The sequence below is a fragment of the Solanum lycopersicum genome, chromosome 4, assembly GCF_036512215.1.
Source record: "Solanum lycopersicum chromosome 4, SLM_r2.1".
Taxonomy (NCBI): Eukaryota; Viridiplantae; Streptophyta; class Magnoliopsida; order Solanales; family Solanaceae; genus Solanum; species Solanum lycopersicum.
The window spans coordinates 19,139,715-19,158,930 of NC_090803.1; the positions used below are offsets into that span (position 1 = coordinate 19,139,715).

At 33.3% G+C, this 19,216-nt stretch overlaps 2 protein-coding genes across 19 annotated transcripts in view; one reads left to right on the plus strand and one right to left on the minus strand.

Moving 5' to 3' along the window:
- The window catches only part of LOC101248380 (ubiquitin-like-specific protease 1D), a 48,968-nt gene that overhangs the window by 5,885 nt on the left and 23,867 nt on the right, over nucleotides 1-19,216 (minus strand). For 5 of the 18 annotated variants that reach the window (XM_069297089.1, XM_069297094.1, XM_069297093.1 and 2 more), the window contains 5 exons: nucleotides 17,818-17,914; nucleotides 17,233-17,355; nucleotides 16,174-16,261; nucleotides 15,039-15,146; nucleotides 13,223-14,948 (listed from right to left, as the gene is read on the minus strand). In XM_069297089.1, the coding sequence (XP_069153190.1) occupies nucleotides 17,317-17,355; nucleotides 17,818-17,914 (136 nt within the window). In that variant the 3' untranslated portion in view covers nucleotides 13,223-14,948; nucleotides 15,039-15,146; nucleotides 16,174-16,261; nucleotides 17,233-17,316. Of the gene's footprint in view, nucleotides 1-11,252; nucleotides 11,452-11,586; nucleotides 11,657-13,222; nucleotides 14,949-15,038; nucleotides 15,147-16,173; nucleotides 16,262-17,232; nucleotides 17,356-17,817; nucleotides 17,915-19,216 lie in introns of those variants that run through there. The other 13 variants (XR_011220626.1, XR_002027586.3, XM_069297095.1 and 10 more) reach the window with 8 other exon arrangements.
- LOC109120123 (serine/threonine-protein kinase 54-like) lies at nucleotides 12,261-14,414 on the plus strand. Its single transcript, XM_026030674.2, has 5 exons — nucleotides 12,261-12,558; nucleotides 13,097-13,203; nucleotides 13,308-13,748; nucleotides 13,861-13,995; nucleotides 14,079-14,414. The coding sequence occupies exons 1-5, from the start codon at nucleotides 12,321-12,323 to the stop codon at nucleotides 14,247-14,249; spliced, it is 1,092 nt and encodes a 363-aa protein (XP_025886459.1). The 5' UTR covers nucleotides 12,261-12,320; the 3' UTR covers nucleotides 14,250-14,414.

A 19,216-nucleotide genomic window follows, 5' to 3' on the forward strand; every position in this document is an offset into this window, starting at 1 on the left:
TGTTTCTGTAACTGGTGGTGGTGGAGATGTTTCTGTAACTGGTGGTGGTGGAGATACAGACTGATCTAATTTGGGGGAGGATGTAGATGGTTTGGTTGTGGGTTGATTTTCTTCTCCCTGAGCAGGTGTTGTATAAATGACGGGGTTCTCTTCCCCCTGAGAAGATGCACTGTTAGATGAATTTTCATCATCTGAGTAAGCAACAAGAGGATAAACATGGTGATGGAGAGGATTTTTTTTTTAAAATGGAGGAGGAGAAAGAGTTGGTTGATTGTTTAGAGAAAGTGCTTTATTGGGAACGGTTTTGATGTTATATTCGAGGAGTTTTAGTAATTATGGTGGATTGACATCGAAGGGACGTGTTCTTTGACGGTTGCACCCGCTTTTCAAAGAAGTTTCATAGGAGAGAGAAGAAGAAATAATTTTCCTTTTTTTTGACTGCTGATTTTCCTTGCTTAGTGTAAAGCAGTTGTAGAACCAACTAGACTGGACCTGGTTCTTATATCCTGAGAACTTGGTTAGACAGAAATCAATCTAAAAAGATGAGCCCTAACGCAAGTCTATTTTTCTGAAATGATTCTCTTCCTAGAGCTTTGGTGAAAATATCAGCAACTTGATCCTCAGTTTTGCAGAACGTCATTACTATGTTTCCTTTTCAACGTTATCACGAAGGAAGTGATGTCTAATATCTATGTGTTTGGTGCGTTTGTGTTGAACTGGGTTTTTGGCGATGTTCATGGCACTTGTATTATCACACAAAATGGGAATACAACCTGTTTTTATACCAAAATCATTAAGTTGTTGTTTTATCCAATGAAGTTAGGCACAACACGAAGCAGCTGTTACATACTCAGCCTCAGCAGTTGATAAAGCAACTGAATTTTATTTTCTAGTTGCCCAAGATATTAGACATGGTCCTAAAAAGTGTGCCATCCCAGAGGTACTTTTTCTATCTACCATATGTCCTGCATAATCTGCGTCAGCAAATCCTTTTAGATCAAAAGAGTCACCAATTGGATACCAGAGAACCAGGTTCATTGTGCCTTTTAAATATCTCAAGATTCTTTTGACAGATTTTAGATGTGATTTCTTAGGACAGGACTGAAAGCGTGCACATAGACCAACACTGAACACTATATCAGGTCTACTGGCAGTAAGGTATAGGAGTGATCCAATCATACCTCTATATCTAGTGTCATTTACTGGTGAACCTGGTTCATCTCTATCAAGTTTTGTTGTTGTCCCAATGGGTGTGTCATTTGACTTAGCTTCATTCATATCATATTTCTTCAGTAATTCCTTGATGTATTTTTGTTGATGAATTGATGTTCCAGCTGTAGTTTGTTTGATTTGGAGTCCTAAAAAGAACTTCAGTTCTCCCATCATACTCATCTCAAATTCACTATTTATTAGTTGAGCAAATTCTACTCCTAGTGAGTCATCAGTTCCTCCAAATATGATATCATCTACATATACATGGACTATGAACAGATCTTCACCTTGTTTTCGAAGAATTAGTGTATTATCAATTTTTCCTCTTGTGTATCCATGTGTGAGAACAAAAGTGGACAATCGATCATACCATGCTCTAGGTGCTTGCTTTAGTCCATAGAGTGTTTTGTCTAGTTTGTATACATGATCATGATACTTGGTATTCTCAAAACCTGGGGGTTGTTTCACATACACTTCTTCTTGTAGATAACCATTTAAGAAGGCACTTTTGACATCAATTTGATAGAGTTTAAATTCCATGTGAGCAGCATATGCAATCAATATTCTGATTGCCTCAATTCTTGCTACGGGTGCAAAGGTTTCATCGTAGTCTATCCCTTCTTCTTGGTTATATCCTTGTACAACCAGCCTAGCTTTGTTGCGTATGATTTGACCTTGTTCATCGAGCTTATTTCTAAACACCCACCTTGTTCCTATTCCCGTTCTGTTTTGAGGTTTTGGAACAAGGTTCCATACCCTGCTTCTTTCAAACTGATTAAGTTCTTCTTGCACTGCACTAATCCAATCAGAGTCTAATAGTGCTTGATTTATATATTTTGTCTCAATTAGGGATACATAGGCAGAGAAAGCAAACATGCTACGTAATTTGGATCTTGTTGAGATGCCTGAGTTAAGCGGAGTAAGAATGTTTTGTAAAGGATGAGAACTTTGATGCTTCCAGCTGTGAGTTTGGATATTTACTGGCTCTTGATATGCAGAAGGACTAGTTTTATTAGCAGACTTATCTTCTATTTCAGGTGTTTTATGGGAGGGTATGAATTCTTCTTCCCATATTTTTCGTTCAGATAACCTAGAGCTGGTTCCTTCATGCTGTTCATCTTTGAATTTTCAACTTCACTGCTATTTTCAATAAAGACAACATGAACACTTTCTTCTACACGGTTTGTTCTTTTATTAAGTACCTTGTAGGCTTTGCTTTGTGAAGAATAACCCAGAAAAATTCCCTCATCACTCTTGGCATCAAATTTTCCCAAATTGTCTTTATCATTGTTGTGTATAAAGCATACACACCTAAAGGCCCTAAGATGTGCTAAGTTTGGTTTTCTTCCTTTTAGCAGCTCATATGGTGTTTTGTTTAACACTGATCTGATCATACATCTGTTTATTAGATAGCATCCTGTGTTTACTGCTTCAACCCAATAAGATTTTGAAAGTTTGCTTGAGATTAACATTGTTCTTGCAATATCTTCCAGTGTTCTATTCTTCCTCTCAACTACACCATTTTTTTGTGGTGTTCTGGGTGCTGAAAAGTTATGCTCAATCCCATTTGTACTACAAAATTGTAGGAGTTGTGAGTTTTCAAACTCCAGTCCTTGATCAGATCTGATGCTAATTATTTCTTTGTTGAATTTTTTCTGAACCAGCTTTGCAAAGATTTCAAACATAGTGAATGTTTCATCCTTTGTTGCAAGAAACATTGTCCAAGTAAATCTTGAATAATCATCGACTACTACAAACACATATCTTTTTCCACCTCTGCTTTGTACACGCATTGGTCCACACAAATCCCTGTGAAGCAGTTCGAGTGGCTTGGTAGTACTGATGGTCAACTTTGGTTTGAAGGATGATCTAACCTATTTTCCTTGAATGCAGGTTCCACATACTTGGTTGTCCCTAAAACTTTTGGTTGGCAGTCCCCTAACCAGGTCTTTAGATATGAATTTATTTATTGTTGTCATGCTAATGTGTCCCATTCTTTTGTGCCAGAGCATGGAACAGTCAGAAGCTACACTTAGACATTTAATAGTATCTTCCTTAGAATCAACAATCTTGGCTTTGTACACATTCTTGTGTCTCTTACCTAGTAGAACCAGGTTCCCAGTCACTTAATTTGTTACTCTGCATTCTTTTTTTGTGAAGAGTACATTGTTTCCTTTAACGCATATTTGGGATACGCTCAATAGGTTATGTTGTAAGCAATTCACATAGTATACATTTTCAAATGCATGAGTATCCATGGACCCAACCTTTCCAATTCCCTGAATTTTCCCACTTTTTCCATTACCAAAGGCGACGTTTCCTCCTTTGATGTTTTTGAGTGAGAGGAAGCTACTTTTATCTCCAATATATGTCTGGAACATGCACTATCGAAGTACCACTGTTGTTGCTTCCTTCTCACTAATCCCTGCAGTTAATTTCGGGGGTTAGATTTTGGTACCCAAATCCACTTTGATTTATGCTTAAAGAATGGATGAATTAGATTTTTTCTGGCCTATCTAGGAAGAGATTTGACTGTAGGGATTTGTTTTTGTTCATTGATTTTCTCATGATGAGGATTTCTCAGAGATTTTAAGTTTTTGTTATGAGCAATTAGTTTTCTTCGACAATCATAACTCTTATGCCCTACCAGCCCACAGTGCACGCATAGACAATCCATGTTGGGATTTTTTACTTGAGAGCTAGTTCTATCAAAATCTATCCCATGTCTCTCAGATATACGATTCTTGTGAATGTTGTCAAGCAGTATGGATGACCTGGTCCATCTCATTCCATTTTCAGCTTCAGTTTTAGTCAGAAGAAGCTCTTTGGTTAGTTCTTCATTCCTTTTACTTACCAAGTCTAGGTTTTTACTTAGCTCAGTATTTTTGGATAATAGATGAAAATTTTGTTTTTCAAGATTCTTGTTTGCTTCTCTTAGTGATGCATAGTCTTCCATTATCAATTCCCTTTTTGAATCTATGGTTTTATATGCATTAATGAGAGTATGGAGTAAAGATTCTAGCTCCCTTTTTGAGTATGAGTTTTGATTGTCTTGTATGTGATGAAGACTAACCTTTTCATTCATATCTTCTTCTTCTTTGTCCTCTTCAGAATCTGATCCAGCCATAAGTTCTAATATGGTTTCTTGTGATCTGCAGGTTTCCTTTTCTTCCTTGGTTTCCGCTGCTACTAGATCAAGAAAGTCATAATCATCTTCTTGTTCTAGTGCAAGAAGAGATTTATTTTCTCTCTCATCATCCTCAGATTCTTCATCTGATGAATTCCCCATTGCTGCAAAGGCCCTTTTCATTGAGATATCTACCTCTTGAGTTGTTATTCTTCTGTTTGAGAGAACAAACTTATCTTTCTTGATGTCTTTTCCCTTTTCAGAGTTTGTCTTTTTCCGCTCTAAAGTCCAAAGTGGACAGAATTTGATGAAGTGATCTGGACTTCCACACTTATGACAAACCTGGTCTTTAGTGTTTTCATTTGATTTTTGAGGATTTTTCTTTTGAAATGCCTGTCCTCTCTTTAGCATTCTGGTGAACCTTTTGGTTATAAGGGCAATATTTTCATCCTCAAAATCATCTGATGCAGTAGCCTTTAGAACCAGGTTTCTTTCCTTCCTTTTTCCTCCAATTTCCTTTTCTTGGTTTTTCTTGAGTTCATATGTGATGAGATTACCAATTAACTCATCCATGGCTAGTGTATCTAGGTCACGGGCTTCAGTGATAGCATCGACTTTGCTCTCCCAAGGAGTGCATCTCATTGATAATTGAAGTGAACCTGGTATGCATGTCTTGTATGGTCTCCCCTTCTGCCATCCTGAATAGTTCATACTGTCTGTTCAAGTTATCAATTTTAGACTTCTTGACTTGCGTTGTTCCTTCATGAGCGGTTTGTAGTGTTTACCATATGGATTTGGCATCTTGATAAGACGAAATTCGATTGTATTCGTCTGGTCCTATACCACATATCAGAGTTTTCTTGGCTTTGGCATTGTTTTGGATTGCGAGCTTATCTTCAGCATTCCATTCTTTTCTTTCCTTTGGGATTTCGATGATTCCATCAGTTGCAGCTTTCATAGGTGTAGTTGGTCCATCTAGAATTACTCCCCATAGATAAGGGTTTTTGCCAATAATATGATCCATCACACGATTTTTCCACCATCCATAGTATTTGCCATTGAATAGTGGTGGTCGTGTTTGTGAAGATCCCTCTTGTAGGGTAGGTGGTGCTGCCATTGATTCTTTTCAAGGTGTGAATATTTTATCGAAAAAACCTGCTCTGATACCAATTGAAGAAATCTATCCCCTAGAACAAGAACCGGGTTCTTGTAAGTTGGTTTTAAGTCAGAACACAAACACTTGTTAAATTAAAAACCTTCCTCAATCAAGGAAGGAAAAACCTCGTTTTATTAATTCAACTAGATGATTTTATGATTACAACTCAATAATAAAAAATCTCACCACTACAATAACTCTCGATTAAGTATAATCGACTACTTCTACTCTCAAAAGGCCAAACCCACCTTTTGTTACAAACCTCACCAAAACTCAACTCTACAAGAAGCCAAACCCACTTTTTGTACAAAGAATCATAACTAACACTCAACAACAAAAGAAGAAAATAGTTTTACACGTTCAAGACTTTCTAACTCAAGAACTTCTTGAACTCAGCAAACCTATCGATCTTGAAGACTTTTACTTACTGAATAATTCTCACTTTTCTCTCTATGTGAAAGTCGTGCCCTCTTCATCTGCGTTTGTCCTCTTCTTATAGAGTTTTCTTCTGGCTTGAATCCTTATCAAATATGGTAAGGAAATTGTAATTGTATTTAAACAAGGAATACTGATTTTACCTTATATTGGACAATCCTTTTTATATACAAATTCCTTCCTTAATAAAATATATTAAGATTTCCTTATTTGTATCAACTTGTATATTTATAAATTAAGGTTTTCTTATTTGTATTAACTTGTATCTTTAGCATTTATTTTGGTTGTGTCAATCTGCTGCTTCAATTTGTTACGTGATACTTAATCCAATATGTGGCTGCTTGCTACGACTTATTATTTGCATTTCTTGTCTATCATCCAAACACCAATTTTATATCCTTGTAGAAATACTCAGATTCTATCACAATCACCAGTAAGTATACAACAACTTTTGATAACAATATATAATCATATAACAACAAAACTTGATAGGGTTAGATATTTTACATAGATGGTCAACTCACATTAACAAATGAGGACCAACATTTCTTCACCATCGTATTCTTAGACTGCAACATTCCATTCACAAGAAGTATTTCCTCAAAAACCATCTACTGCATACATTTTGATCGATCTACTATTGTCATCTCAAGCTATAATCTATACTTACTCTATTAATCTATTTTACAAATAACTAACTAAAACTCTTCCTTTCCACACACAGAGTGCAATTTGACATCACTTATACTTATTCAGCTACAACTATTGCTTCTGATCAAATGGCTGAAAAAAATTGCACCTCTCAATACAAGAAATTTACAAAATTTGTAAGGCCACGATATTTCTTATATTAAACATAAAACAGATAAAAACATCATAATAAATTACTCACTTTCTTCCTTGCAGAACCACCACCAATTTCATGAACAACTCTACAATCACTTAGGAGCAGCGACTTACAAAAATCAAATGAAAAAACTATTCTCCAGAAACCACTAAACATAGCTGAAAAATTGACTCTTCTCAATTATGAAGAAAAACACAATCCCACTCAATCAGCACCAATGGTCACAACCGAATTAACAGTAACCCTTCTAGCAGTAAGCACAAAACCTGACACACTAGCTCCATTCTCACTAAATTATACCTCCACAATCTGAAATACCCTTCTTTGTAATTGCAGATATTTTGTGAACTACGAAGCAACGACTTGGCTTGCCACCAACAACTATTTTACCTTTTGTGTACAAAGATGTAAATATGTACAAAAGAAACCTTAAACGTGCATAGGCAGTACAATAACATATATAATTATACTTATATATATTACCTATTTATCATTAAAACTACAATCGACAATATGTTGATTAGTGCTTCAAAATAGTTGTTTTTAGCTAGTAAAAAAGTAATATTGTTCAGTTATTTAGGATTAAGTTATTAGTTGTTTTCAAGTTGATAGGGTGGAGTCAGTGGCATGTTTGTCCACTATCTTTTATTTTCTTACTTTTAACTAATTGTAGTTAGTTATAGGCCTATTTAACATGCCACTGTTGTACCTCTTTTGTTGCAATCAAAAAGACTTAAAGAAATAGGTCATTCAAATTTGGGGCCTAAAGGGATGCCTCATTCGTAAAGGTATCGAGCCGCCCTGAGTGTTTATAATGGACAGCGATATTAATCTTTTTTCATTTACTAGCTACTTGATTCTAATTATTGTCTGCGCTAAACCCCAATGAATGTAGCTACTTCATTTTTCTTATACTAGTTAAACCCTATCTATACATAATTGCTTTGTCTATTTTTTTTTAACCCAACTAATCTAACCGTTTAACTACTTTGTTTTTTTATGTAATATATAGTTTATAGAGTCATCAAATTTTATTTTTTTTGTGACCAAGTAGTGTAAAAGGTAAAAATTGTGACTAATTTGTAACGTTTCGATTAGTATAGTGAGGTACAAATTATTCCATATATATGGGGAATAACTTGTTCTCAACGATTTGAAAGACATTTAAATAGATTAGTTGAATAACTTTTCTCAATCCTTTTCTTCTTTGTGTTGTTCAATGACAAAGATGTTTATATGGAAAATCAATTATATTATGCTATGCTAATTAATATATATATATATATATATATATACACTTTCTCTTTTTCCCTTGCATAACCTAACCTAACTACTTTGGTTCTTGTAATATTGTTGGGGTCAGTATTATACCGCCAAATTAGTGACTAATTAATGTAATATTCATTATCACGTTGGTTGTGTAATGAGATTGAGAGGGATTTTGTATTGTTATTTTTGCTAATTATATTTACACTTCGATAATTATTATCTCAAAATAATAATTAAAAACAAAAAATATTTTATAAATCAGTTTGTAGATTTTTAAAAAAACATAATTTTTTAATAAAATTAACTTGCCAATTACATGTAATTCACTTTTTCCTTCCCCTCCACCCCACGTCAATTAATTTGTAGATTTCTTTTGATTTATCTAATTTATCAATTAAAATGAATTTAATTAAACTTTTAAATTCAAATTTTGATTTGAAGTTAATTGCATCTTATTTAGAAAAATAATGTAATTGGTTATAACTATTTTTATCAATCTCAACATTAAATTTCTGTCCTACCTGTTGTGAGAGAGAAAAAATCAACCAAATATGAAGTGCAATTCAAAGGTGATGAGGTTCAGATTGTTCGTTGAACTTACAAGAGTCATGATGGAAAAGTCCTTCAGGTTTCAATTATTTTTTCACTCAATTCATAAATCGATTAAAGTATTAGTACATTTTCCATTAGTTATTAAGAAGTTTCTAGCGAGTTATTTTTAACTTTTAGTGATGATTTGTGGATATTATCGACTTAGAGAATGATTGCAAAAGAATGAATCAGGAGAGAAATACTACGAATATTGAATTTTATCCTAATTCATATATTCATCTATGGTCCAAGTTAATTTTATGAACCATAAGGTTCTGTAGTTTGAATTCTTAAATATATATTTCACTTTTGTTTAGCATTATCTGTTGTATTCTGGTGACCACCTTTTGAATATTTGTGTACTTTAACATTAATATGTCGTGCCTAGCATTTTAAATCATTTACATTAATTTTTTATTTAAAAAATGAATTTTTATAACCACATTTATGACTTCTTTTATAAGAAGTTATGAGAATTTTTGTACAGAATATTCTTACAGGGACTACTTATAACTACTCCTTAATTGCAAAAAGAAAATGCAGATCGTTTATATTCATTTTTTAAACTGGAAAGTAAATTTTAATTTGCGTATCTAGGGCTATTTTTGGTCAAGACTTTGTTAGATTTTTTATGCTGCATACTTAAACTAATTTATCATAACTACTCCTTTATAGGAAAATAAATGCACATTATTTTAATATTTAATAAAAAAAAAAAAAAAGGATAAGTTCCCACAAAAGTAAAAATAAGATTTGGTAATGTGTTGTCTGCCCATATTTTGGGGTAATGTTTTTCTTCATTAAATCAATATTCTTTTTTTTTTCAAAACAAAAATTGTGAATATTATATATATATATAACTAACTATTAATTAATCTAAATATTTTTTTTATTAGATAGACATTTTTTTTTTCAAAATATAGATTCAAATATGTTAGTTGAATTAAAATTTATTTTTAAATAAATAATTATAATTAATATTAAATTTGAAAACTTCCAAAAAAGAAAGAGGAAGAAGAAGAACAATAAACGTTAAAAATTGCTTTTTTTTTAGTGAATGCAACTTTCATTTTTATTTTAAAATTTTTTATAATTTAAATTATTTGTAATAAATTCATAAAAAAATTGTGGTGCTGACTGCACTTTTTCCTCTTGTGATATAAAAATAGACAAGTAAAACAGCTAAAGTGACTTGCAAATTTTGATTTCAAAAAGCTTAAAAAATTTAAAGCAAAAATTAAGATTCAAAATATTTTAAATTTTAAAATAATGCTCGTAAATGAAATCAAATTAAAATCATCACTATGATTACAAAACTCTCACATTTTGTATGTACAGAACATGTGAAAATTAAAATAACATAAAACGTTTTTCAAAAACAAAATATTTAATATTTAAATTTATAAAAAATGTAAAATTTTAAAAAGTTAAACTAATTATCACCTAACTTAAATAATAATTAACTAGATTGTCCTAAAAAAACGCATGTATTGATCCTAGGCTAAATTTTCTTGCCAGATTAACTTTTGTGCTGTGAGTGTGTAATCAAGTAATTTTAACTGTACTAGTGAAACCGAGTTAAACCTCTAATCTATTTCTTTTTAATATTTTATTAATTTATCACTCTCTCTATTTTTGTCCTGTGTCTCAGAGTCCTCGTTGAACTTGGGATTCTTCTCTCCAAACTCGTATCTCCCCCAAGCTACTCATCTATGATCTCTTTTATTCATGTGAAATTATGGATAAACGGTTACGATCTTTTGATCTTTTGGGGAATTATTTTAAATTTGTAGCATATGTTAGTAATCTGAATCTATCTATTATAGACTCTTGTGATGTTTCAACCTGATGTCATGTGGGAAATCTTTTGCACCATTTGGCAAAGGTTATGTCAATGAACGTGTTGCTCCTGGAGGAGCCACCTAATAAGTGTACTTTTTTGATAAGTAATCTTTTGCACCATAATTTCCCTATATATGTTTTATGTTAATTGTTTGGTTTGTTTTTGAAGATTCTTGATGTCCATTGACTTACTTTAAAATCTTTTACAGAATTCCTGATGTCGTATTGTCCTGGTTGGGTGCTTTTTCACATCTTTTGAGGAAAACATGAAGTTGCCAGACACCTAATTGCTGTGATATGGAGTCAGTATCTTATCTTTTGGATGCTGGTTCGAGCTCTCCAAAAATATTGACTTAAAATGCATCATTCTTGGACTATCAACACACACCCCTGATCTTGTGCATTAAAGTAAAGTGCAATTTCTTCATTATTGCCACCTGGAAGATAGTGAGAACTCCCAAGAGAGGTTCAGTTGCGCAACAACCCCACAACAGAACTCTTACATCTGTTCATGATGTCATATTGGAGGACTTGGTTGGAAACTCAGTATCACGTTGGAACGAAACAACACCAAGTATTTCAACCTTTCAGGCAAAGATGTTGTGTTTGTTTGAGTACCAGGTTTAAGGAAATGTAATGCATGAGCGGTCCCTCTCTAAATTTGGCAGTACCATTATTTTAGAATGGAGACAACCATGTGAAATTCTTATTAAACCATGTTGCTATGTCATAGATGTTTAAGCTTTAATTGGATTGTCTAAAATGATTCGCACTTTTTAATTATTAGAAAACAGAAATTGTAGTACTATTTTCAGCTGTTCACATTAGATACCAAATGTTATAACAACATCATACTCAAAACAATCTCACAAGTCGTCATCTTTCAACATAACTAATAAGTTGTATGCACCTTTACACTACTATCAGGCAACCTCCCTTTTGCCGCTTTTATTTGTTCTTGATAGATTTTTGCTATAAACAAATGTGAAAACTTGAATAAAACACAAACAATATCAGATCTGAATATTATGCTCATAGCACACTAAAACCACTCAATGAGCATAAGATAAAATTTTAATGCAATAACAAGTGATTAAAACTTCATACCAGTGTATGACACTCTTGATTGTTCATCACTAAATTCGGAAAATATCCTCTTGTGAAGATCTAACGTCTTCTACATTTTGTAGCAGCATGTCGTTAACAGATGTTATATTAACAAGATAATGTATAGCTTGAAGATTCAAATTTATATTCAAGAGAAAAATATTGTATAAACAATTTATTAAGTTACAAGAATGTAAAATCAAAAAATAATTACCATGAGTTCCATTGATGATAGTTTTAAATTGCTTAAAGTAACTGATGGTGATATGAAAAAACAGCAATAAACAAAAACGGTGAAACATGAGAGATGATGAAAATATTTTCGGTAAGTCTAAAAAACAGAATCCTAAACTAATTTGGTAAAATGTATTTAGAATCCTAGTTACCTTCTACCTCTATATTTAATATTTATGTTCAATAAAATAAAAAGTAAAAACAAATTGAAAAACTTAACTTTTGTGTGCCTCGAAGTTAACTGACAGAGTAAAAAGAGTTCTACCGTCAGTGCACACACAAGTTAATATATATATATAGATAGATAGCACATATTGAATATAATTATGTAAACCAAATAATCTAATTAGAAAATCTCCATGTATAAACCAAATCCTTTTCCTTATCCTTTTCAAATTTGTAATTTGATTTTGATACCTATAAATATTATAGCACACTCTTGAACCTTATCCTTTTCAAACGCTCTGAAGGAACATTAACGCTTGCTTTTGTATAGTTCAATGGCGAAATCAACTATTGTAACAAAGACAGATTTGAAAAGAATGGATGAGCAACTTGAGAGGCATTTAGATAAACTATTTAGGAAGGGTTGTGACGAGACAAAAAGTTTGGAAGTGACGAAAAAACAAGAATGGGAATTGGATCCTACGAAACTTAAAATTAACGTCAACCATCTTATTGCTGAAGGGGCATACGGATCAGTTTACAAAGGTTATTATAATGGACAAGAAGTTGCAGGTATATATTATCACTAATTTCTACCATTAATCTTTTTTCTTATATTAGCTAGCTACTTGATTTTTATTAATCTTTTTTCTTATATTAGCTAGCTAGTTGATTTTTATTATTCTTTTTTTCTTATATTAGCTAGCTACTTGATTTTTATCGATGTCTGTGCTAAAGCCTAATTAATAATGTACCTACTTTTCTTTTCATATACTAGCTAAACCCTATATATACATAATTTATTTGTCCAATTTTTTAATCTGGAAAGATCTAACCATTTAACTACTATATGTTATTAGAGTTAGGTTTATAAAGTTATCAAAGATTTAATTTTTACCGTCTAACTAATGAAAAAGGAAAAAATTATGACAAATTTGTAACTTTCATTAACCCTAATAATATTAGTCTATACACTAAAAAAGCCTATAATATACCATTTGATTCTTCCACGTCTGTAATGTTCATATACATATATTTACAATGGTTAATAATATATATTTTTTTTTCTTATACAATTCTCTCTGACTTAATATTTTTAATTATTTCTCAGTAAAAATACTTGATTTGAGCAATGAACAAAGAAGGGATATACTAACAAACGCTTTCACGCAAGAAGTTTCTATATGGTACAACCTACATCACCCAAACATCGCAAAGGTATTCAAATTAAAAAAAATTCTCACTTCATTTAATTTATTACATACACTTAAATATATATGTTTTTCATGTGACCTAACAAATGTCAAACCCTTTTTCTTCAGTTAATCGGAGCTTCAAAAAGATTGCCCCAATTGATTAATTCTGAATCTACAAGTGGTAAATCATGGATGAAAAAATGGATTAATGAGCTTACCAATTGCATCCCGTGGTTGAGAAATCGTTCATTGGAAAAACAACGATCATTCGAATATGGTATCGTGGTTGAATATGTCCCTGGAGGCACTCTGAGATCACATCTCTTAAAAAATCATATCAAAAAGTTGCCATTGAATTCTGTTATTCAAATAGCACTAGATATTGCAAGAGGGTTGAGTTACCTTCATTCTAAGAAAATTGTTCATAGAGATGTAAAGACTAGTAATTTAGTCATGGACAAGGATGGAAGAGTCAAAATAATCGATTTTGGCGTTTCTCGAATTGAATCTTCATGTCCTCTTGACATGACTGCCCAAATTGGTACCATTGGTTACATGGCTCCTGAGGTGAGATATCTCATTCTTATAGTATTTTTTTTTTTTTTATTTACATGAAGGAACAAAAGATTGAATTCTCTATTACTTATACTAATTTTATTGTCTTATTTTGTATATGCAGGTACTTATTGGTGTACCATATGATCATAAATGTGATGTCTATAGTTTTGGAATTTGCTTGTGGGAGATATATTGTTGTTCTATTCCATATAATGGAAAAATTCCTTCTTCTGACACAAGTCCATGTAAATACAAGGTATATTTTCAATTTTTATGTTATATTCTTTATAGCTAATGTTAAAATAATATCAATCACTGATATATTTTTTGAAATTTTAGAGTCTAAGGCCAGAAATACCAAACAAATGTCCAAGTGTTGTGGCCAACATAATGAAGCAATGTTGGCATGCAGACCCAAAAGAGAGGCCAGAGATGAAGGAGGTGATGCTCATGTTAGAAGCCATTGACACATCTCAAGTTGCACAAAAGGGTTGTTTTCACTTTCATTAGACCGAACGGATTATAATGTACAATAGACTAACTAACTTTGGTCATAGAAGCTTGTATACATAGGTTTAGGACCATTCTTTTATTTTATTTTATTATTCTTTGAGAAATCACTCTTCTGGTACATTCTACATATTTTTAATTTAAGACCACGAGATTTAAAAACTTTCTTTACGTTCGAAAATTTAGTGCGAAGACAAAACAGGACGATCAAATTGAAACAAAAGTCATATATGCAATCTAGCAAAACACTACGGGGATGGGTGGGGATTGAGGGTTTGAAGGTGGGATGATCAAAGGGTGGAGGCTGGAATCGTTGGATGAATGGAGAGGGACATGGTCAATATCGATGCATCGCCCAAATGTTCTGTTTTTCCCCTTGGTGATTGTTCAATTATGATTTATGTACAATATATATATTTCCCAGGGAAGTCTAGTGTATTTCTCCTTCCCATTGGATGGGTCAATATCAATTCTACTAAATCCTCTGCCTGTTTATGGTTGATGTGTGACTGACGACAGTAGTCTATGCTGAAAAACTGCTAGTGGATTTCTTTGAGCAAGAGTAATTACCTGTACACAGTAGCAATCCTGAAAATATCAATCATTCTCACTCACATTCTTGAATTCTTCCTCCAGTATTCTGCGGATTTTCATCCTCAAACAAGAGGCTTCTGCAGGTTTGAACCACCTTCTTCCAAACTGACAATAGGATCATTTTAAATCGATGACTGATGCAATTGTTCAACAACCAAAAATTGGAGAAAGCTATATATAAAACAAAAGTTATACCATGGTGAAATCCTTCTTTTTAACCCTTCTATGAACTTCGTCAAAGAAATGCTCCATAAAGAAAAGAACAAACAGACTGCAGTCATACTCATTTCTTTGTTGTGGGACCTGTAACCAGAAAATTTCAAGAAAAGTGGTTTCCGTGAACTTGCAGACACAGTCACAACATATGTAGACAAGTTTGCTTCTATAGGTTCTATAAATTTCTCAAATGGAGTATCCAGAAGTGAGTCAATGTTTTCAGCTATATTAATTATAAGTTTTATTAGGATATCCTTTTTTACCAAGAAAAAAACATAAAAAGAGAGGAGAAACAAAAAGGAAAAACAGAGCCAGTATGGTAAACTTTGGAACTTTATGACAGCCTAAGCCCATAAAACAGATGATCATCAAACTAAGCAACACCGATTGATGTTTTCTACTACTAAAGAAACCACTTCTTTTCACGCAATCAGCAAATGGTATATACATCAATTTAGCATGCCCCAGGTTATGAGAAAACAAATTATTTTACACAAATCCCAAGTAATAAGAGTTAGTTACATCCTATCCTACTTTTTCAAATTATAAAATCCCTTAAATTTGGTGGAATCCGGATACATCCCAAAACAACCCGATTATGAATACAGCTCTCAACGTTCCGATACGTTGCATCTCGGTTTATAAAGTGATGTATTCCAACTTCAAATTACAAAAATCCCCTATATTTGGTTGAATCGGGATACATCCCAAAACGTTCCGATATTCGTGTTTCGGTCTTAGATACATCTCTCAACGTCTCGATACATCACATCTCGATTTCGAGTACATCACTCAATGTCCCGATACATCACTCAACATTCTGATACATCTCATATGTCCCGATATATCATGTAAAGTGATTTATCCAGGATTAGGAGAGAGTAGGAATTTTTGTAATTTTTTCAAACTGGTAGGAAATTTTAGAAAATATAGTAAAAATAAGTTGTGTATTTAAGTAATTTTTCCAAGCAAATTCCCAAAACAAAAGCTCACATCCGATATCAGCCAAACCAAACTCCCTATATCACAAGGTATTTGAATGGACAAGATAGCTTCTGGTATGAAAAGAATTCCTAAGACTGCTTCATGCCATAAATTGCAAATGAAAGAATACCTGAATGATGTTTTCATCAATCCTTCGTGGAAGATTTTCCCATATCACTTCTCCTTGTCTTAAGAATTTCCATTCTTCTACCAAAAATCTGCCGAAAAAGTCTCCAGGTTTAAGAAGCTTCAAGTTCAAAATTATATCTTACCGCGAGTTTGAAGAGAAAATTGGTTATAACAGAGTAAACCTCAAGATTGTAATATTCAGATTATGAAGCTACAACACTGTAAAATGATCAAAACGCCGCAATCGAAAACATCCAAACAATAAATATATAACCAAAGTACGAGAACTTGAAAGAGACCAGACTTCTTAGGCATGTTGAATGGAAATGAATTAGCACGGATATAGCCATGCAAGAATTCCCATTTGGTATTAGGGTCTTTCCTCCTAACCTCCCAAGTGTCACTAATTTTACCATGCAAATTGATCAGCCTGATAAATTTCCATTTCTGTCCCGCCAAGTATGATAACAGAACTCTAATTTCTGCCCCTTTAGTTCTCAAGCTGTCACTAATTCATGCTTTATTTCTATATTGTAGCATATCATAAACAAGAACAATATAGCACAAGAAATTTTGAATGGTCAAGTTATAGCTTATACAATCCTACATTCAGAAATAATGTCAAAATGGTTCTGGCATATGTAAATTTTTTTATGACAAGTGAGCCCGCAGCCGCTACCCTTTGGGTGCGCATAGGGTTAAACCCCCGCTCCTACGCAGTAGCTCGCAAATTACAAGAGAGGTAACCCTCACTAGGCAAGATCGGTGCGACGAGCTCGACAGATGGCCAACCCATTGCTTAGGCTGGCAAGGGGTTTTGAACTTGAAACCTCCAACATGGAAGTCCAAAGCCCAAACCACTGGACCACACCCTCGCTGGCAAGGGGTTCTGGCATATGCATTATTATCAGGACAATGGTGTAGTCATGGCAAATCAGAAACAAGATGTAGCTGCAGTCATTAATAATAACAACTCTGAATCAGAACTACAATTTACAAAAATAGATTCTGCAGCATGGAAGTCACGTTGTTAAACAGCAAACGACAAAGTTCAGCTTACTTTCTTATGGTAGCAAAGAGGGACTTGCTGCAGTGAAGACCTAATAAATCCAAGTGAAGTAAGATTGGCCCCACTTCATCTTCTTTATCTGGTATGCAAATTATAACCAGGCTCCAATGAAGACTACAAAGGAGAAGAACCAACACAAGGACATCAATAGCAACTCAACAGAAATAGTATAAGAGGACAGAGTAATGTTAAATGCACCAAAACAAAACAAAAATAACTTGGAGCGAAGTCAATGAACTCTTGGGCCAACTACCAATTGATTATTCCATTTTGTGAAAAATTATGATCTCTTAGTTAGTCATTAACAAAAGATATAAATCACCGGAATTTACCACTTGTAGAGAGTTCTCTTTCCATCATTAACAAAACTATTATACCTCAACAAAAAGTAGTTCCCTATTCAGTGTTCTCCTTTTGTTGTGTGCGTGCGTGCGTGCGTGTGGGGGGGGGGGGGGGGGGCATGAGCAATGGCTAGACATGTTCACTAAGGACTACCAGCTAAACTGATCAATCATCAATGTACATGGACTGTACAGCCTTGCATGAAATTCGTTTCTCTCAGAGGGAAGATAATACCTTGCTCAATACAGCCTCTTTGAGCTTCTGGTAAAAATATGTATTGAAAAAGTGATACTCATCGACATCTGCATGATGTTTTGTCTTCTGGAGGTACCTAACAACAAAACAATGCAATTAGGGTATAGAAGATAGAGAAAGTCGGTGCAAATTTCATCTTGCTCCTACTAACAATCAGTGTTATCAAAGGAAAAAAGCACAAAAAAGCTCTAAGGTCCATGGGGGCTTTAAACGCAAACAAAAGTGAGCTTTAATGAAAAAAGGCGTAAAGGGTGAAAAATACAAAATAAAGTGAAATATCAATTGTTTAGTGTCACTTCTTCATAGAGGCTCATTGGCAAGGAAAAGTTTGCCTTAGAACCTTGATGACGATACTGAAGCGCACATAAAGTGAAGTGAAACACTCAACACGTTTAAAACCTTGATGAGTTTTAGCTTTTTAACTTATAAGCTACTTTAAAAAAAGTCAATCCAAACACCGCCTAAGTCTAGGTCTCCGTCCGCTTGCCTACATTACTAGGATATTGGAACAGTTTCTGATTTCACAGAAAAAGTTGAAGGGAGAGTTATACCTTCTGGAACCGGAACAATAACTACTATAAAGTAAGAAGGAATAATCCCTACAGCAAAGGCTCGGAAATTTATATTAAAAAAAAGCGATGAAGTAATCGGAATGACAAGTGTTACGGTTGTGGAAAGCGGAGAACATCAAAAATATCTATTTATAACATGCAACTACTTCTATAATGTTAAAATATAATGATACATTTGATAAAAAGAATATAACGCAAGTGTTGACCAACTTCATGCATCCCAGAAGTTAATTTCATTCTATAAAGATGTTGAAGAGATTATCCAAACAAGCTGCTAAAAATAAAGTCCATAAGCAATTTTGTTAGTTAGTTAGTTGGTATTTATTAGGTGGCTGACTAGCAATAGTACCAAATGATAGCTGATGTTGGTAAAAGGCAAAAAGGTATTACAGAGGTACCCATCAAATACAAACACAAGATTAAAGAAAAAATAAATAATTAATATATATATATATATATATACACACGCGCGCGCGCGTATATGAAAAACAAATGGAGAAACGTGAGAGAGATGAGCGTGAGAGAGAGTTAAAAGAGGTGAAGTAGTTTAGACTTAGTCAACTAGGAGACTTGGTCATAAAAAATTAATAAATAAATAATAATTAATAATCTGATTTTCCTTTTTAGATCAGCCATTGATTAATATGTTTTTATGACTAAGTCTCCTAGTTGACTAAGTCTAAACTACTTCACCTCTTTTAACTCTCTCTTACGCGCATCTCTCTCACGTTTCTCCATTTGTTTTTCACGATTGCTCTCTGCCTAAACAACTACAAGAACAGAAAAAATTACTAGAGTTCTTCACA

Coding starts and splice junctions, on each gene's coding strand:
- LOC109120123 (XM_026030674.2), top strand. CDS start 12,321: ATGGCGAAATCAACTATTGTAACAAAGACAGATTTGAAAAGAATGGAT. Junction 12,559..13,096: donor TAATGGACAAGAAGTTGCAG/GTATATATTATC, acceptor ATTATTTCTCAG/TAAAAATACTTGATTTGAGC. Junction 13,996..14,078: donor CAAGTCCATGTAAATACAAG/GTATATTTTCAA, acceptor TTGAAATTTTAG/AGTCTAAGGCCAGAAATACC.